This window comes from Zosterops lateralis (assembly GCF_965231275.1).
Source record: "Zosterops lateralis genome assembly, chromosome: 14".
NCBI lineage: Eukaryota > Metazoa > Chordata > Aves > Passeriformes > Zosteropidae > Zosterops > Zosterops lateralis.
Window position 1 is genome coordinate 16,920,540 of NC_139774.1, and position 20,280 is coordinate 16,940,819.

The window sequence follows — 20,280 nt, forward strand, 5'->3', positions numbered from 1 at the left end:
CAGCCACAGCTTCTCTGGGCACCCTGTGCCAGGGCCTCAGCATCCTCACAGGGAAGAATTCCTTCCCAATATCCTATCTAACCCTGCCCTCTGGCAGTTTGAAGCCATTCCTCCTCATCCTTCACGCTGGGTAGCCCGCAGTTGTGGCCAAGGCTTTGGTCTTTGGTTAATGTTTTATTCACATGGGTAAGGAGGACTCGCAGTCCCTTTCCTGAACTAGAGGTGAAATCTGTCCTGTTATCACTTGTAACCCATCCAGCCACCAGCAGGAGCTGCGTGTCTTGGGGTGACCAGGGGCTGAGCCCTGTGGGGACCAGGTCTGAGCCCTGGGGGACAGAGCCATGCGTGCCCATGTCCAAGCCAAGGGGAGCAGAGCTCTGTATACCCAGTGTGCAGGTCTGAAAGCAGCTGGGGCCGGGACCCAGTCCAGGGCATGGAGCTGTGTCTGTAGCCGAGCTCCAGGTCTGACCCTTGGGACATCGGAGCTGTGTCCAGACCGAGCTTAGGGAACCGGTGCTGGGTGTCCAGATCTGATCCCTGCAACAACAGAGCATCTGCAGCTGAGCTCCAGGTCTGATCCTTAGAACACTGGAGGTGTATACAGGGCTGAGCTCAGGGAACAGGTGCTGGGTGTCCAGATCTGATCCCTGGGACAGCAGACCTGTGTCTGGGACAGAGCTCCAGAGAACTGGTTCTATGTGCCCAGGTCTGATCTTTGGGACACCGGAGCTGTGTCCAGGGCCAAGCTCCAGGCCTGATCCTTGGGACACCGGAGCTCTGTCCAGGGCTGATCTCAGGGAACCGGTGCTGAGTGTCCAGATCTGATCCTTGAGACACCAGAGCTGTGTCCGGGGCCAAGCTCCAGAGAACTGGTTCTATGTGCCCGAGTCTGATCTCTGGGACACTGGAGCTGTGTACAGGGCCGAGCTCCAGGTCTGATCCTTGAGACACCAGAGCCCCATCCAGGTCTCAGTCCCGGGGGCCGGTACCGTGTATCCAGATCCGACTCTCGGCTGTCAGGAGCCGTGTCCGGAGCCAAACCCCGCTGTCCTGGCCCCTTGTTCCCGTACCCGATTCCCAGGGTCCCGGAGCCGCGTGTGAGGCGGCGGGCGGAGCACCCTCCACATACATGCCCTTCATCTCCCTCATCCCGCCTTTTCATCACCCTCATCTCGCCTTCCCCTCATCTCCTCAATCCTGCCTTCTCCTCAGCCCCTCATCCCGCTTTCCCCTCAGCCCCCCATCCCGCCTTCCCCTCAGCCCCTCATCCCGCCTTCCCCTCAACCCCTCAGCCCCTCATCCCGCTTTCCCCTCAGCCCCTCATCCCGCCTTCTCTTCATCTTCCTCATCCCGCCTTCCCCTCAGCCCCCCATCCCGCCTTCTCCTCATCGCCCTCATCCCGCCTTCCCCTCATCCCCCCATCCCGCCTCCCCTGATCCCCGATGCGGTCCCGCCGCCCCGCCCGCCTCCCGGGGCCGTGTGGGAGCTGTAGTTCGGCGCTGACGCGGCCGCCCCGCCGCCTCCTCCTCCTCCGCTCGGTGCGGGGCCATGGCCGCCCGCTCCCTGCGGCGCCTCGGGGCCCTGCTGCCCGCGGCCGGCAAGGCGGGCACCGCCAGGTACATGGGGCGGGCTGGGACCGGGCTCGGGCCGGGCTGTGAGGGGATAAGGGTGGCCCGGAGCCGCGGGGGTGGCGGGGACAGACGTGGCAGCGCCGCGGGGATGGGGCCGGGCCCGGGCGGGCGCCGCGAATGGGGCGGGAACGGGAGCGGCTCCAGAGCCGGAGCTGGACCCCAACCGCGACCCCGGGCCGGATCTGGACCACGAGCCGGACCCACAGGCAGAGCCCGACCCGGTTTCCATCATCCCCCGGCGGTCTCCATCATCCCCGGCCGGTCTCCATCATCCCCCTGCGCTCCCCATCTTCATCGCCAAAACCCCACGATGCTTTTCTGCGCTCCTCCAAATAACCCCCACCATAACCAAGCTCTTTTTCCCCCCGAAAAGTGATTTTTTTAGGGCGTAATTTAATGTTCGTTTTTAAGGCACGAGTAAGTCACGTTGGGAGGTGGTTTCATGCCACGCTGTGGGTGGGTTTTTGTGTCTCGCCCGGTTGAACTGTTTATTCTTTAATTACGGGTTTAATGTGCTGCTTGGGTTTTGTTTTTGGTGGTGAGGCAGGACATGTGGTATCAGAGTGTTTTGGGTGGTCGAGGGAAGAGAATCCGTTTAATTGTGTCAGTGTTTAGACACAGGAACAGTGTCTGCTCATGCTTCTTTACATCATGGAATATGGCTTAGAAAAGAGAAATCTGTAAAGGTGCTTTGGTTATTTGAGTGAAGTGTGGGCAGGTGAAAAGAAAAAAAAAAAGCCAAAATGCCCGTTAATTTTTTTAATTTTTTTTTTTTTTTTTTTTTTTTTTTTTTTTTTTTTTTTTTTTTTTTTTTTTTTTTTTTTGTCTAGAGGAGAAACACCACCAAAAGACTATTTAAATACAATTTAATAAATCTGCAGCACATAATAGAGTTTGGGACTAAATGTAGATGCCTGTCAGGAAACTCTCCCTCTTCTGTTGGTGAAAACTGCTTTGCCCCCCTAAAAAAGTGAGTCTTTCACCATCTTTGTGTCCCTCCTTTGGATGCTCTGTAAGAGTTTAGGTCTTTCTTACATCCTGACAGCCAGAACTACCCCAGGACTGGAGGTGAGGCCACCCCAGCGCTGAGCAGAGCGGGACAATCCCCTCCTTCCACCGGATTATCTCCTCAGTCACTCCCTGATGAAACAGCGCGATGGAATTGGGAGTAATTCGATTTCCTTCCGAAGCAGGCTCTCGTCAGAGCTGAAACCAGTGCAGATGTTTCTGTGTGTCTCAGCACTCGAGAGCTTTGTCATGCTGATTTGGGAGGAGGAGGGAGTTCCAGGAGGAGTGGGGAGGGAAAGGATCCTTGCCTTAGAGAGAGCTGATTGTCATTTTGGAGTGGTGGGGTGCTCCAGAAAGAGGTGATGCCCTCCTGCCTCTGACCACAAACTCTCATCACTGAAATATTAATCTTGAAGGACAATTGGCTTAAGCTGCAATCAGTTTCTCTGCTCTTTCTTATCTCTCTAGCTTTCTGTGACATCAGTTTGTAAATCTTTCCGTGACTTGTGTAACCCCCTTCACACGCCCCGCGACTTCCACGGGTCTGTCACTCTGGGATGTGTCAGCCTCCTCCCGTGGGAGCCGTGCCTATTTTTAGGGTAGCTGTGATCAAACCAGCCTTTAGGAGGACGGAGCTCAGTCGGTGGCCAGGCTGGAAATATCTCCTGCCACTTGTTGGGGAGGATTCCTTTCATCCTGCAGGACAGAGAAAATCGAGCGGCGTTTTCAACCCCACATAACAGACCTGCAGAATTCCCTTTGGAGTCAGGCTGTGATTTCTTGACCATGATTTTTCCAGGCAGAATGTGACAGCCAGGGCATGTCCCCTGTTCGAGGGAATGCTCTGGGATTTGGGATTTGGGTTTAGAGGCTGCAGAGAGGAGTCCATGCAGGCAGCTCCCTGCTCCACGTAGGCAGCTGGGACCGGCTCCTCCGTGCCCCCTCTCCCACGCAAAACACACCCATCCCTGCTCTGTAACCACTGGCAGAGGGAAAATACCTCACCAGCTTTGGCATCTGGGCTGCAGAGGAGGTAACTGAGCTGCACAACCTATTTTTGAAACAAAGGAGTTTCACCTCTGAGGGGCCCGGTGAGATTTCTCAGCTGCGTTTCAGGTTCTTTGGTTTGTTCTGTAGTGTGGCTGATTTCCATCCCCGCAGCTCTTTGAGATGAAATGTGAGGTGATAAAGGGTAAAGCTTGTAGCTGGTGCTTCCCATGGAGGTTTTTAGGTGCAAAGAAAGCCTCAGGTTGATTTTTGAAGGTTTGATGAAAGGGGTCCTGCTCTGTCCTCCCCTCTAGTTTGATCTACTTTCTCTAAGTTTGATAAAGTGCTGTTAATCAGTCAATAAAATGGATGTGAAAGGAATCTTTAAAAAAATCATTCAAAATGGGGTTTTGTGCCACAAACAGCAGCCAGGGATGAAATGTGTTGGTTTTTTTTTCCTGGAACCCAGATGGTTCTTTAAAGATTAGTCTGAGGAACATCCTACTCTAGAGCAAGTGTTGTAAGTAGAGAAAGCACTTTCAGGTTTGTGTTTGGCACATAATTTGTTGGAAAGGAGTGGTTTAACATACAGATGATGTTTTAAGTACCCACTTAATAAAAAACTGCACATGCAAATGACCTCAGGTGGGGAAAGGAAGTTTGTCATTAGTGCTGTGGGACATTTAGCAACCTGGTATTAGGGATTTAAATGAGGAAACATCTGCGCTGCTAAACACGGGGTGGGAGGAGATGCCTGGTGGTCTTTGGGCTGATACAGATCTCTTGAGCTGGGCTTTGAGGGTTGAGCCAATCTGAAGCACCTCAGGGTCACCTCACCAGCCCAGCTCACTTATTTGGCTTCTCTTTGTTACTGGCACTTGCACTGATCTGATCTGCTGTCACCAGACCTGTTCAGGGACACTGAGAGAAAAGTCTTCTTGTTTTATAGGGATTATTTTTCATCTGGTTTAACTCCTTGAGATTGAATTCTGCTCAACTCCTGTACTGGAATAAAGGGGGCAAAATAACTGAACAGCACTGAGGGTCCATGAGAGACCCCAGAACAAACTCTGTGCACTTCTGTGACATTGAACCTGGGCAATACAGCCTTGCTAAAGAGGAAGAATGCTTATAATGGTGCAGGCCTGGTAATGTGAGCTCAGCTGAGTCGATTCTGAGGTCTGAATTAGTGTCTCTGTGCAGAGTGGAATTGTTCTGTAAAAACACAGGGAGTGGAGTTGGTGCCAGCTCGGGGATTTCTGGGTTGTGCTGCCTTTTACAGGGTAAATCTGCATTTAATGTATGGAAAATATTGCATAGAGGGGATATAAAACATTCTGTGAAGGGAGTAATGAAAGAGGAAGAGCCCAGGTATTCCCAAGAAAGGAGAATACACCCTTCCTTGTTAGGTGTGTACTGAAATCTTTCCTGAATGGAGCTGGTTTGGAAGTAAATTCTGTTTTGTTCTGGTGTAAGGTGTGAGAGGGAGGCAGAGCTGAGGCTCATGGTGGCAGGAATGAGCCCTGTCTAGGTTGGTTTGTAAAAGCAAATGTAGTAGGAGGGAGAGTGAAAACACAGCCAGGGAATCACAGAATTATTTATGTTGGAAAAGATCAGGGAGATGGTGAAAGTGTCCAGGGAATGACTGGATGTGGCACTCAGGGCTCTGGGCTGGTGACAAAGTGGGGATTGGGCACAGGTTGGACTTGATGGTCTTGGAGGTGTTTTCCAACCTCATTTATTCTGTGTTTCTGTGAAAATCTGACTCTTTTCAAGGTATGCCAAAGAAGTGGTGTAAAGCCTCTGTGCGCCACGTTAGTCTAAAACAAAAAGAATTCAAAAACACCTCTTTGTGCTTCTTTTACCAATTGAATTTCCTGAAAAGAACTAAAATTGCCTCTAGAATCCTGTGTGCCTCTTCTAAGAGAGCCTGCTTTTTATAATGACACTAATCTTGAGTTCTGGCTGACCCTGAAGTTTACTCAGCTTTGTTTCTTTGTCCCCAGTTTGTACTGCAGAGGGTCCCCCTGTGCTTTCAGCACTGCAGCTCAGCAGAGAAGCACAGGAGATGAGTGTGGCCCGGAGGACCCCAGTGAGGAGCCCAAGCACCCCCTGTCTGACTGTGCCCTGGAGCACAAAGCCATCAAACTGGAGGAGCAAGTCCGAGATTTAACTGTGAGTGTGCTGGCTGCCTTGCCTTCAAATCCTCTTGGCTCTGTCTGGTTTTCAGCCCTGGATTTTTTTTTCCCTAAATGCTGTGACAGGCACAGAGCTCTAGAGCAGCTGTGCCCTGAGTGTGAGAGGGTGAAATTCCATCCTGCCTCCCCCTAAAACACCATCTGTCAGCAGGGCACTGATGGTGTGATCCTGGCAGGAAAAGCTGTGTGTTGGAGCTGGTCACTTCACTCACAGCCTTGTGGAAGTGGCTTGGTGGTGATTAGATGTTGGAATATCCTGAGTTCCCACAGGATCATCCAGTGCTGCTCTTGGACAAACACAACCCCAAAATCCCACCCTGGGCATCCCTGGAGCTGTCCAAGCTCTCCTGGAGCTCTGGGGCTGTGCCCATTCCCTGGGGAGCCTCTGGGGGAAGAGCCTTTCCCAAAATCCAACCCAAACCTGCCCTGGCCCAGCTCCAGCCCTGCCCTGGCTCCTGTCCCTGTCATTGTCACTGAGATTGGAGCTGCAGACCCCGAAAATCTCCCCTCAGTCTCCTCCAGCTGCACAATCCCAGTGCCCTCAGCTGCTCCTCCATGGCCCTTCAAAGGCCTTTCACATCCTCATGCCCCTCCTTTGGACACTCTTTAATAGCTTCATCCAGATTAGCCAAGAAGGGAAGTCCTTTTAAGTGTCTGTGTGTGATGGAAATCAGGTTCTATATTGAAGAACACACGTGACTGAGGAGGGGATTAAATCCCACAGCCCTGGGCTGTTCTGGAGGTAATCACCCTGAGAATCCTGCCCTGAGTGAGAAATCAGAGCTGCCTGCTGGAGAAAGGAGGATCTCAGCACCAGCCTGACAGTGGCTGTTCAGCTCAATTCAGTCATTCAGTGCCCAGAGTATTTTTGGCCTTGCTTGGATCTTCTGAGGGAATTGCAGGTTTTTTTTTGGTTAATCAGTAGAAGGACTTGGCTGTGTGTGAAAATGCAGAAGCCCAGCACAACCTGATATTTTTTTAAAGCATTTCTGAGGGGCTCCCAGTGCCAGGAAAGGGGTTTTACCCCCTGGTTTGATGTGTCCCCTCTGTGGTTCCAGGAGCGGTACCGGAAAGCTTTGGCAGATTCCGAGAACGTCCGGAGGAGAACGCAGAAGTTTGTGGAAGATGCCAAACTCTTTGGTAAGCAGAAGAGCTGTGTTTACCTCACTGGCCTGCCTGACTGAGCAGAGAAAATGCTGATCAGCAGCTTTTCTGTCCCCCTGTCCTGCCCTCCCTCATTTGTTTCAAAGCCTGCTGTGATGTTTGGCCTGGACTCTTGATATCTGGGCTTAATCACTATTTTTTTCTCTGTGTCCAGCTGTGTCCTGTCCTATCAGGTTTACCCACAGAATCACAGAATTGTGACTATTTTTTTTGTTTTTAATAGTCCCAGTGCAGCTGAGTTTAGTTGTGCTGACTTGGTTGAAAATGCAGGCTATGCTGTGTGCTGAGGATTGGCTCTGGCAGGGTGTATTTTATCCTCAGCTGTGTCATCAGGTTATGATCTCCTTTACTAGATTAACAGCCTCCTCTGCTTCAGTTCATTGGAGGTGGATGCAGCCTGAGGCAGTAGCTGTCAATATCTAGATTAGATGTTTAAAACCTCTAAAAAGAAATATTTTGGTATCAGTGAAACGAGCTGGATTTGTAGCTTTGGCAGCAGAAGCAGGTGAAGGGGGAGGAAAGTGCTGTTCAGGCATTGCACTGTGCCAGAACCATCTCTGAGAATGAAAAACTGTTTTTCTCCATAAAGCATGAATCTCAAGAGGTTTATTGTTAGTTAATTCTAGCAGCCTTGAAATTAGAGCTGCTGCTGTATTTTCTTACCTTCCATTTATGGTGCTATAAAATGGCTGCTGAGTTAGGGGATAATCAACAACAGGATGATTGATTTCGAGAGGGGTTTTTTTTTTGGGCTCTTGGGATTTTATATGTAGCATGAAGGAAAAATAAGTTATTTATTAGAAATTGCTCACAGGGTGAGACTTGGAGATCTGTAGGTAAGAGGAAAATCTGAAAGGAGGTCATGGCAAGGTGGAATTAGTCTCTTTTCCCAACTGATGAGAGGTAAGGCAAGAGGAAACAGCTTTAAATTGTGCCAGGGGAGATTTACATTGGATTTTAGGAGAAATATCTTCACTGAGAGTGTTGCCAAGCACTGGCACAGGCTGCCCAGGGAAGAGGTGGGGACACCATCCCTGGAGGTGTTGAAAAGACTCAGTGACAAGGTTTAGTGGTGGCCTTGGCACTGCTGACTTGATGATCTTCAAGGTCCTGAGCAGCCTGAATGACTCTGATTCCCTGAAATGAATGGTAATTGTTGGGCTCCTCTGCTCCTCTGCTGCATCTCCCTCCTCTCCCTTTGTTCTGTGCCTGTTCACATGCACAGCTGCAGACAGCACCTGACTATTGCCTCATTTTCTGTGTTTCCCTAATGTGTCATTCCAGTCAGAGAGTTATGACATTTATGTAACTGAGGGAGGCTGCTTTTCCTGGAATTTTCTGCACTGTGCAAGAAACCACTGCTGGAAATGCAGCCAATCTAACCCCCAGTCATTTTTCTAATGACAAAACCTGCCTGGCTTTTCATGGCCAACCCAAGGACCATTTTTGGTCCAGTCCTTCCACAATGGTTTTAAGCAGTGAATGAATTGGGGATTTTGTACTTTAGAATACCCATGCATTGTTTTTTCTTCCCCCCATTGTGTTTGTTCGCTGTGGAATGGGCATTTGTGTGACAAAATTGTGTCAGTGGGACTGGGGAAGGGAGCGTGGAGCAGAGTCCTCAATGAAAAATCTGAGTTGGGAAAATCAGTTTGGAATGAGACATTAATGTCCTGCTTTGTCAGGAATACCAAATAAATATGTGTTCGTGGTATGGATGTGCATTTCCTGCACATCCCTTGGTTTGGGGAGTCTTTAGATGAGATTTAGATGAGTCTCTTAATGCTGAAGCTTTGGTTCCAGGAATCAGAAGACACTACCTGCTCTCACTAAATTGATTTCAAATCAACGAGCAGCTTTAAAGGTGCCTTCAAACCACTGTGACTTTGTCTGTCCTTGGTACTGGAGCTCTGGTGTAGTCCTGGTTCGTGCCTGAGGTGTTTTGGTTTTCTGAAATTCTTTTCTCAGAGAATTTCCTGTAAACAGGAGAAATGTTTTCATAAATTCTGCGTTATTCATTCCTTTTCCTAGAAGAGACTTCTTGATGTCCCTCTGGTCTGACCAATGTGATTGAAGAGGTTTGTCTTTGTGTCACCAATCAAATTGGTCTGTGTGAAATAGTATAAAAGGGAGACACATCCCAAAAATAAAAGAGTCATTTCAGCCTTCTGAAACTTGAAGTCTGTGTCATTGTGGTGTAAAACAAACCAATTAATGTTGTAGTTTTAGTTTGATTTCCCAGCCAATGCACCATTTAATGTGGTGGTTTCACATTCACCTAATTTTGTCTGCCAAGTGGGAGATAGGATTTTGGGGAGAAAAAAGGCAAAACAGGCTCAACTTAAAAGTAAACAGATAGTTTATTAACACACAGTAAGGAAAAGAAAAAAAAATGAAACTTTCAAAACCTTTCTCCTCCTCCCACAAGTGTTCTCTTTCCTACAAACAACACAGAGACACAACTTGTGACATTCAATCAGCTTCACCATTTAAATACAGTCTTCCATCAATTCTTCAGGAGAGGAGCCTCTTGTTTACCACGGAATTCTCCCACTGACAACCAAGAAAAGTTGTCAGTGGGAGAATAAAGCCTGGACGTTCTCTAAGCTGCCTTTATCTCCTTCCTGCAGGCATCCAGAGCTTCTGCAGGGACCTGGTGGAGGTAGCAGACATCCTGGAGAAGACAGCCGAGAGCGCCGCGGGCCACGCCGAGCCCAGCGACCCCAGCCCCACCCTGAAGAAGATCTACGAGGGGCTGTCTCTGCTCGAGGCCAAACTTCAGAGCGTCTTTGCCAAGCACGGGCTGCAGAAGATGAACCCAGTCGGGGGCAGGTACGACCCCTACGAGCACGAGATCATCTGCCACGTGCCGGCCGAGGGGCTGCAGCCGGGCACGGTGGCGCTGGTGACGCAGGACGGTTACAAACTGCACGGCCGCACCATCAGGCACGCGCTGGTCGGCGTGGCCGTGGAGGCACAGGAGTGACCTGCCTGCTTCTTTTTTACCTGCTGGACCTTGTTGGAGCTGGGGACAGTCACAGCTGCCACGTGTGTTTGGTTATTTATTGAGCTGGGCTTGGTGTCATGTGGTGGATTAAGGGGTGGCGGCGTTGCCGTCGGGTCTGAGGTACTTGGGTATTTAAAATGGTCCTTCTTGGAGTCCTGTAGTAGTGGGAGTTCCTGATGTTTGTCAGATTTGTGGCTCTGTAGCCTCTTTTCTCTGGTTATTTCTCCGTGAGGGTTTGTGTGGGGCAGAGAGGAGATATGGAGAGAAAGGAGAATTTTCTTCTTGTCTCTCTCTTCCACCTCTGAGGGAGACTCCTCCAGGAAAGGAACTTCTCTGCCTCACTTTCCACAGCTGTATTAAGGGACTGTAATAATACTGACCTACCTCACAAGGATGTGGTGGGGCTTTTCATGTGCAAAGCACTGGGAAAAGTCCAGAGGGATGAGTATTATTATTATCACCTGGATTTGATGTCTCCCCTTGTCCCCAGACCCCTCAGATGGGGTGAAGACGATCACTTGAAATGACATTTAAGGGGCAGCTTTTTCTTATGTTGCTTCAGGAAAACAATCTGGAATTCATGGAATCTCTGTCGTACTAGAGCTGAATAGAGATGAGGCTTTAAAAAGAGTTCAGTTGTTAGGTCAGACTAATGCTAATATTCCTTCTCCAGGTGAAATTCCAGCTTGACTCTTTGTTCCCAAAGGTAAAACAGGGCACGGTGATTTGTGGTGGAGCCAGAAAACTGTCCTCACATCTCTTAATCTCCAGCCCAAATATATGTTTTAGAGGAGAGTAATTTCTCTTCCCTGGTGGGTATTTGTGCATCTTTCAAGCATGATAAACTACGTGCTCTTTGTAGCAGCTGCTGGCAAAATGGAGCTGTGCCCTTAAGCAGGAAATCTGGACTGTTCTGTTTTCTCAGCTCTCCAGCAGAGATCCTCAGATTACACCAACTTCCAATCCACATTCTGGTCCTCCTTTCAATGATCCTGGTAAATACTAAACCTTTTGGGTTTTGACGCAAGGAGAAAAACCTTCTCTGCTCCAAAGTCTCAAGTGCCCTTGAACCAATTTTAGCAGCAGTGACAAGAAAGCAAGAGAAGCAGAAGGCTGAGGAAGTGAAAGCTGACCTCGAGCTGTCCTCCTGGTTGGAGGCATGTTGTTGTCACAGCACATATGTATTTCCCACTGGCCCTATTGCCTGGGAGTTCATTTATCTCAGCTGAAAGGATGCAGTCACTGAGGAGGATCAGAATTTAACCCTTTGCAGAGCACCAAGCAGTCAAATGACAGAAGAACAGATAAGCCACAAAACCAGAAATTATTGTTTCCCAGGTTGTTTCTTACTGATTTGTTCATTCCTTCTTTTTTTTTTTTTTTTTTTTTTTACTTTCTGGAATTGGTTCCATAACCTGACAAATGCACTTCCAAAACTGCTTTGCTTAGAGTGGATGCCATCCCTGGTTTGGAAGAAAATTTATTCTTCTCCCATTCCTTTGCAGGCTTCAGCTGAAAAACCCTTTTGTGGTGGACTTCAAGATTGTCACAGCCTTTAATACATTAATATGCCAGTCTTTCACCTGGGGACACTGTGTGCAGTTAGTGGGTTGGCATCCCAGAAATTTAAGGAATTATTTTTTTAGTGGCAGCTGTGGTGTGAGTCTGCAGTGGGTCCTTTTTGGAGTGTGGCTTTCTGCCTCTCTGTAGTAGGTTCTGAGGGAGGTACTGGAGATTCCAGCCCTGAAACAGCACTTCAGGCAGCTTTAGCTCAACTGGGCAAACCTCTTGTTCAGTATCCTCCATTATTATGATGTTTTTGGAAGTTTCAGGGATAAACAGGATTCCCTGTTCATTGTTGTGCTGAGCAGGTCACCAGGGTTCGCTGTTTCTCCAGAGAAGAATGGGTAAAATACAAAATTTGGCACTACAAATCTGGCTGTTCTTCCTCAAAAGTGAGGAAACCCATGTCCTCAGCTGGGTTTGCCAGCTCTGCCTCTCTCCTCAGCCAGTACTCACCCTCTTCTGCCTTAAGGAAATACCCTAAAATGCACTCCAGAACTTCTGTCTGTACTGAGAGATGATTTATTCACTCGTCTGTCTGAGGTCTGCTCTCACTGGTGCACTGCAGCAGGAATCTGAGGGATCCAGGTCCTGGGCAGTCCTTCCCACCCTCACAGAGTCCCTGTTTAATTTGGGGTAAGTTCTTCCAGAGAAACCTACAAAACTTCTACAGGATCCTGTCAGGTTTTACGATTCCTGTGAAATGGAGCCAAATGCTGAGAGACTCTTTCACAGATGTTACCAAAGAGATAAATCCTGTAGCTGTTGTTTGTCCCAGTTTCTGCTTCCTGTGAAAGGTGAAGTGAAAATGAAATAACCAAACCTGGGTTCCATCACAGAATCCAGATTTCCCAGGTAAAATTTGATTCTCTTGCCTTTCCAGCACACTTAATGATTTTTTCTTTTTGTCCTGGATGAGATTGTGGAAGGGTGGGTTGAATTTCTCCTTGTTTTTTGCTGCCTTTTCTGCCCTGTTTCTGTAACTCCTGCAGGGAGGGGACTGACCCATGAGCATGGCAAGATCTGAACTCTGCCCAGGAGCAGTGCAGAATGAAATGGATATTTCTTTGTGAACCTTAACTTCCCAGTGCTTCAGAACTTCCGTTGGAAGAGCTGTGATCACTCAACAGCTCTCAGCAGTCCCTTAATTATTATTATTAAAAAAAAAAAAAGTATTTAAGTTTTCTATTGTGAATATTGTAGTATTTTTTTATTTTAAAACTCGAGGTGTTTTGATATTATTTGCAAACGAACAAAGCGTTGCTGATCTCCAAAAATCCTGAGGCCATTTAGGTGGGGGGAAAAACATGTATATATTGTATTTTTTTGTGTGTGTGTTTCTGTGCTCTTTGTTTACCCAAAGGTTCTGGCAGTATGAAAGACAGAGACGTGTGGGAGCTGTGCAAGGAATTGACGACGACATTTGAGTTGATGTTGGAAAGATGTCCAGATACTGTCCATTTGTTAATAAAAACAGAAGAATTGCAGTGATTTCTCTTGCCTTTTTCCCTGCCCCAAACTGCTGCTCATTCCAACCCCAACCAGCTGGGACTGCACACTGGAAGATTTCTTGCTGTTCCTGATCCCTTTGTCTGTGAAATGACCACAGCAGCATTTGGCTGAACATTTTATTAACAATGCTTTAGGAGAACTCCCAGAAATGCACATACACACAGTGTCAGTGATTCCTGCACTGATAACCTGCCCAGGTGTATTTCCACACCTTCTGCTGTGTCTGTTCCTGGATGACTGCAGAGAAAAATGTTTTCTTGCCAGCCTTTGGTGGTGGTTGGTTCAGCAGAGCTCTGCCAGCAGCTGAAATCTGGATATCTGGGTTGGTTCAGCAGAGCTCTGCCTGCAGCTGAAATCTGGATATCTGGGTTGGTTCAGCAGAGCTCTGCCAACAGCTGAAATCTGGATATCTGGGTTGATTTATCAGAGTTCTGCCAGCAGCTGAAATCTGGATATCTGGGTTGGTTCAGCAGAGCTCTGCCAACAGCTGAAATCTGGATATCTGGGTTGGTTCAGCAGAGCTCTGCCAACAGCTGAAATCTGGATATCTGGGTTGGTTCAGCAGAGCTCTGCCAACAGCTGAAATCTGGATATCTGGGTTGGTTCAGCAGAGCTCTGCCAGCAGCTGAAATCTGGATATCTGGGTTGGTTCAGCAGAGCTCTGCCAACAGCTGAAATCTGGATATCTGGGTTGGTTCAGCAGAGTTCTGCCAGCAGCTGAAATGTGGATGTCTGGGTTGGTTCAGCAGAGTTCTGCCAGCAGCTGAAATCTGGATATCTGGGTTGGTTCAGCAGAGCTCTGCCAGCAGCTGAAATCTGGATATCTGGGTTTATCTTTGCTTGGCTCTGCTGCCTGTTTGCCCCTGTGTGTGCTGTGCTGCAGCCAGTGCATTGTGCAGTTAAGGGTGGGTTAATTCACAGGGTGCATTCACACCGTGGTACCCACAGGCAGGCTGTGAATTCAGGGATTTGTGGGGGAAAAGACGAGGCTTTCTCTGTAAAGGTGTGTTTGTGACAGATTTTGTTCTCTATAAAAATAGCCGGGCCTCCCTTCCTGCTTTGCTATGATCTTGGTGTTGTGTGGGTGGGCCTTGTTCTCCCAGAGCTCTGGATGCCCCTGGGCACTTCTCCCTGCAATCAAAGACCATTTACAAATAACCTTTATGGGGGTGAGATCAATATTTCCGTGCTAGAGATCTGCCACCAAAGCCGGCCGTGAATATAGGGGGTGATGGCCCATTATAGGGGCTTTTCCTCATCCTGCTAAAACGCACGGGCATTGTTTGGTGTAACCACTGCCAGCCCAGGAAATCCTGCTGCTGCAATAGGCAATTTCTGGCTCTGCTGGTTTTTTGGGGTTTTTTTTTTTTTGTTTTTTTGGTTTGTTTTTTTTTTTTTTTTTTTCTCTGCAGCAGCAGTGAGAGTTGGGAGTTCTCAAACCACCACATGCAGAGCTTGGGGCAGAGCGTTTTGCTTACGGCCTGATATTCCAGAATTCCTGCGAGCAGGGCGGGGATTGGGAGCAGTGCTGACCTGCCTGGGAGCCCTGCTGCGTGCACAGCAGATTTCTCGTCGCCCACAGCCCTGAGGAAACCAGGCTGGTTAAGTAAGAGCTTTTTAAAACCCGAGATGTGCTGCGAAGATATTTGTGTGCTGCGTTTTGAGCTGATTTGGATCGTCGTCTCCAACCCCAGTGGGATCCTGCCCATTGTAAAGGGGAGCTGAGGAAGGGTAATTTTTGTCTGTGCCCACCCCAAATATTCCCAGTTGAGGTTGAGGGTTGTACGTGCTCCCCGTGCAGGAAGCCTGGAGTGGTTCCTGGCTGGGGAAAGGAAGAGGCCTGTGCTCGTGTTGTGTATCCTGGAGACAAAGTGATGGGTTCTCAAACAAAATTCTGTCCCTTGGTAAGGCGCCAGCGCTGGGCTGGAGCAGGCTCTGGGGCTGTAATTACACGTCCAACCTGTTGGAGAGTTTTTTGCTCAGCCTTTTGCTGTCCTTTGTAATCCGAGCAGCAGCGGGTTCCCGTGGGATGGATGCCCTTGGCACACAAACCTCTCGCTGTTCAGGCACCTCGTTTTGCCCAGGGCAGAAAAGTCCGAGCAGAAAGCTCAAAAAACGCCTTTGCTGCTGCATGAGGCGGGCAGGACCCAGCCTGCCCCCCTCCCTCGGCCGGGCACCGAGCTCTGTGAGCACATGGAAAACGTGCTCCGAGGGGCGGAGGGCAGGGGGATGGACACTCGCAATGGGGATGGACACTCGCAATGGGGATGGACACTCGCAGGGGGCTGGATGCTCACAGGGGGGGATGGACACTTGCAGGGGATGGACACTCGCAATGAGGATGGACACACAATGAGGATGGACACTTGCAATGGGGATGGACACTCACAAGGGGGATGGACACTTGCAGGGGGATGGATACTCGATAGATACTCGCAGGGGGCTGGATGCTCGCAGGGGGTGTTAGCACCGTGCCAGCCTCCCCGGTGCCCTTTCAGCTCCTCTCTCCGCCCCGCGGTGCCTGGGCCCGGTGCCGCCTCCCCGCCCGTGCCGTGCCGTGCCGTGCCGTGCCGTGCCGTGCCGTGCCGTGCCGTGCTGTGCCGGGCCGGGCTCGGGGCGGGGCGGGCGCGGGGGGCGCGGGGGCCGAGCCTGCGGGAGGGGCGGGCCGGGGCGGGCTCTGCCGGCCCCGCTCTCCTCGCCATGGCCCCGCCGCCCGCCGCGCTGCCGCTGTCGCTGTCGCTGCCGCTGCTGCCGGCCCTGGCCGCGCTCCTGGCCGCGCTCCCGGCCGCGCCCGCCGCCCGCGCCGCGCCGCGCTCCATCGGTACTGCGGGTGGGATGGGCTGGGATGGATGGGATGGGCATCCGGGGCATCCATGGAGGCACCGGGCCGCCTCCCTGCCCCGCCGGGGGTGGCACAGAGCGTTCCGCAGCCCTGAGCGGCGGAGGGGCTCGGCAGCCCTGCATCCCCATCCCAACCCTCCATCCCCATCCCAACCCTGCATCCCCATCCCAACCCTGCATCCCCATCCCAACCCTGCATCCTCATCCCAGCCCTGCATCCCCATCCCAACCCTGCACCCCCATCCCAACCCTGCACCCCCATCCCAGCCCTGCATCCCCATCCCCGCCCTCGCTCCCCCACCGCGGCCGGGGGAACGGCGGGGCAGGACTCCCCGCAGCCCCGGGGCGGTGCTGACCCGGCCTCTCCCCCGCAGCCGTGGTGGGCGCCGGGCTGGGGGGCTCGGCCTCCGCCTATTTCCTGCAGCAGCACTTCGGGCCGCAGGTGCAGCTGGACGTGTACGAGGCGGCGGGCGTGGGAGGGCGCCTGGCCACCGTCACCGTCAACAAGCAGCAGTATGAGAGCCGGGGAGCCTCCATCCACGCCCTCAGCCTGCACATGCAGGACTTCGTCAAGATCCTGGGTGAGACTGGGGAGATTTGCATGGCTGAGCTGCAGGGCTGGGGCACCCCCGGGCTCTGTGCTTGGGGTAGTGGGGAGGATTTCTGCCAGTCTGCCTTGGAAACTCAGGCATGTGGTGATCCCCTTGCTGTCTGTGCACCCTGTTGTGCCCTGGAGAGAGAAAGGGATGGGGTGGTCACCATCAAGTGGTGGAATTAGTGTTAAAGGGTTATCCAAACCCCTTCCAGCCTGTCCCAGCAGGCAGCAGCAGCTCCATGAGATGCCCCAACATGATGTAGGAACCCATGCCTTGGGGTCTCTCATTCCTGATGCTCCTCCAAGAGCATCTTTGACAGATCCCTGCTGGGCCATGCCCAATGCTGGCCTTCCCCAGGAGCCAGCCAGCCCCAAGGAGGGGCAGCCACTCCATCCCTGTGCTCCCACAGGCCTCAAGCACCGGCGGGAGGTGGCCGGGAAAAGCGCCATCTTCAGCGGGGAGCACTTTGTCCTGGAGGAGACCGACTGGTACCTGCTCAACCTCTTCCGCCTCTGGTGGCACTACGGCATCAGCTTCCTGCGCCTGCAGATGTGGGTGGAGGAGGTGATGGAGAAGTTCATGAGGTAGGAGAGCCCAAGTGTCGCAATAAGACATGAAATAAAGATGTTTGACCCCAGTCAAGAGGCAGGAGAAAAGTAGAAGATTTTATTTACAATTCATAACACGCTGTGCTAAGACACATTATTGGTCCATAGGACTGACACCTCTCCCATTGGCTCAATAACAGAAATAGCAAACAACACCTGTTGTGATGGGAAAGGAATATTTTTTACACAAGGTTGTTTTGAGAAAAAGAAAACTGTTAAAAAGTTTCCCTTGAGTAGAGCTAGCTCTTCTCAAGCTCCTCAAGAAAATATCGAGCCCACACTCAAGGGACTGGGGGTGATTTCCCTGTCACCAGGACGTCACCAGGTGTCCCCTGCTCCTGTCCCCTGCAGGATCTACAAGTACCAGGCACACGGCTACGCCTTCTCCAGCCTGGAGGAGCTGCTGCGCTCGCTGGGGGGTGAGGCCTTTGTGAACATGACCCAGCGCTCGGTGGCCGAGTCCCTGCTGGAGGTGGGGGTCACCCAGCGCTTCGTGGACGACGTTATCGCTGCCGTGCTGCGCTCCAGCTACGGCCAGTCCGTGCTGGTGCCTGCCTTTGCAGGTGAGGCCACCTCCCCTCGCCCTGTGACACTCCTCAGTGTCCCCTCTGTGTTCCTCAGTGTCCCCTCTGCATTCCTCAGTGTCCCCTCTGTGTTCCTCAATGTCCCCTCTGCATTCCTCAGTGTCCCCTCTGTGTTCCTCAGGGTCCCCTCTGTGTTCCTCAGTGTCCCCTCTGTGCTCCTCAGGGTCCCCTCTGCCTTCCTCAGTGTCCCCTGTGACACTCTTCAGTGTCCCCTCTGTGCTCTTCAATGTCCCCTCTGCGCTCCTCAGGGTCCCCTCTGCACTCCTCAGTGTCCCCTCTGCACTCCTCAGTGTCCCCTCTGTCCCCAGGCTGTGCAGCCACCCTTGTCTTCCTCTCCCTCTGCAGGGGCCATGTCTCTGGCAGGAGCCCAGGGCAGCACCTGGGCAGTGGAAGGAGGGAATAAACTGGTGTGTTCAGGGCTGCTCAAGCTGACCAAAGCCAATGTCATCTCAGCCAGGGTGACAGGAATCTCCCTGCACAGCTCAGGTGAGCCTGGGTGTGGCTCCAGGGTGGGAGGTTGGTGGTGGCAGCATGGGAATGGTGTGGTTGGAGGGAATCCTCGTCGTGGTGAGTTGTTTGGGAGAGGGCCTGAGGGTCTGTCCTCCTCCCTTTGGGATCAGCAGCACCAACCTCAGCCCTGAGGTTGCCCTCCCTCCCTCCTGAGGTCCATCAGGTTCTCCTGTGGCACCATCCTTGTTGCAGGCTCATTCCCCCTTCCACCACAGCAGAAGAATATCTGGGGCCTGGGATCTTGGCTTTTCCTTTCAGTCCTCTTTGCCCTCACTAGGCTGCTCTGGAAACATTTTCCCAGAGTCTTAATGAAGCCCTTCTGCCACCCTAAGGCATCAGGTGCTGTGGTCCAGCACTGGTGTGCGCTGCAAAACCAGGGGATGGAGGTCAGGTTGGAAAAAAGAGAATCAGGGCAGCACCAGCTGGGCCTCAGCACTGCTCCTGACTGTCCCCTGTCTGTTTTCAGAGGGGAGAGCCCTGTACCAAGTCCACTACGAGAGCACCGAAGGCCAGGGCTCGGCTTTCTACGACCTGGTGGTGGTGACCACCCCGCTGCATCCCAGCAGGAGCAACTTCACCTTCGAGAACTTCGACCCTCCTATCCCCGACCTCCCCGGCGCCTTCCACCCCTCCGTCACCTCGGTGGTGCACGGCTACCTCAACTCCTCCTACTTCGGCTTCCCCGACCCCAAGCTGTTCCCTTTCACCAGCATCCTCACCACCGACACGCCCGACCTCTTCTTCCACGCCATGGACAACGTCTGCCCCGTCAACATCTCGGCGGCGTTCCGGCGCAAGCAGCCCCAGGAGGCGGCCGTGTGGAGGGTCCTGTCCCAGCAGCCGCTGGAAAAGCCCCAGCTGAAGACCCTTTTCAGGTCCTACTACTCCGTGCAGGTGACAGAGTGGCCGACCTACCCCCGTTACGACTCGGCCAAGGCGCTGCCGCCCATCGTGCTCCACGAGAACCTCTTCTACCTCAGCGGCGTGGAGTGGGTGGCCAGCTCCATGGAGATGGTGGCCGTGGCTGCCAAAAATGTGGCCCTGCTGGCCTACAACCGCTGGCATCAGGAGCTGGAGAAGATCGACCAGAAGGACTTGATGCACAAGGTGAAGACGGAGCTGTGATGGCTGTGAGGGGAGTGGCGGGTCAGGAGATTTGGTGTGTGGTAGCCTGGGGATGTATTTATTGCCTTGGGGAGGCCTTTGGGGGGGCTAGGGGACAAGGGACAAGGCTGTGTGCCGGTGACTTGAAGGCCTTCAGGAATACAGTTCCTGCCCGGTGTTGCTGTGTCTGTGCTGTGTGCCTCAGTTTCTCTGTTGCCTCACCCCAGGCTCTACTGTGCCTTCTCCTGAAAAAGGGTCACTGTGTTTGGGAGGGGTTTTTGGGGGGCTTTCAGGGGTGAGGTTGACGGGCATTGGCAGCAGATGGGTCTCCCCCCAAGCTCCCACCTCCAGCTCCCACCAGTCCTTCCTGGCCTTGCCCTTGGGAATCTCTCAGGTAGAGCTGGAGATCCCACAGCCTCTCCCATGCCTGGAGCCTCACCCCGAGGCTGAGACAGCAAGGGCTCTCACAGGTCCTGCCAGGTGCTCTGTGTCTCTGGGGTGTCCAGGCTTGTGTTTGGAGGGCAGAAGAGCCTCAGTGGGAGAAACTGGGCAGTGTGAGGGGCCAAGGCAGGGGCAGCTCAGACCAGGGCCAGCAATGCGCTTTATTGAGACCTCAGAAGCTGCCCAAACCACCAGCAGCTCCCCCTGCTCCTTGGACTGCCCGGCCTGGCACAGGGGAACTTGTGGGAGGACTGGGAAGGATGGGAGGGCTGGGAGTTGCTGGGGCTGTTGCAGCGATGGAGCCAACAAAGGGAAGTGGGGACTTTGGGAAGGGAGGACACCTGATCCTGATCCTGATCTGATCCTGATGCTGATCCTGATCCTGCCCAGCCAGAGGCACCATGGGCAGCTGCCTCCCTGTCTCCCCCCAGCCCATAGCTGAGCTCCTCCCTGCAGGCTGGGACCAGGCAGTGTCTGGGACTGGGGCACTCTCAGGGGCTGCCTCACCATCAGGTGTCCCCAAAGC

General features: G+C 52.2%; 2 protein-coding genes across 2 annotated transcripts; both read left to right on the forward strand.

Annotated features, from left to right (window-relative positions):
• Window positions 1–1,548: 1,548 nt before the first annotated feature.
• GRPEL2 (GrpE like 2, mitochondrial) lies at window positions 1,549–13,040 on the forward strand (the record flags this gene model as incomplete). The annotated part of the gene is made up of 4 exons (XM_083871890.1): window positions 1,549–1,616; window positions 5,633–5,801; window positions 6,883–6,964; window positions 9,619–13,040. The coding sequence occupies 4 exons, from the start codon at window positions 1,549–1,551 to the stop codon at window positions 9,972–9,974; spliced, it is 675 nt and encodes a 224-aa protein (XP_083728016.1). The 3' UTR covers window positions 9,975–13,040.
• A 3,328-nt stretch (window positions 13,041–16,368) lies between these two features.
• On the forward strand, window positions 16,369–19,461 carry PCYOX1L (prenylcysteine oxidase 1 like). The gene is made up of 5 exons (XM_083871450.1): window positions 16,369–16,492; window positions 16,917–17,091; window positions 17,467–17,678; window positions 18,045–18,185; window positions 18,676–19,461. Exons 1-5 carry the CDS (start codon window positions 16,468–16,470, stop codon window positions 19,332–19,334), a joined length of 1,212 nt encoding a protein of 403 aa, XP_083727576.1. The 5' UTR covers window positions 16,369–16,467; the 3' UTR covers window positions 19,335–19,461.
• The last annotated feature ends 819 nt before the right edge of the window (window positions 19,462–20,280 follow it).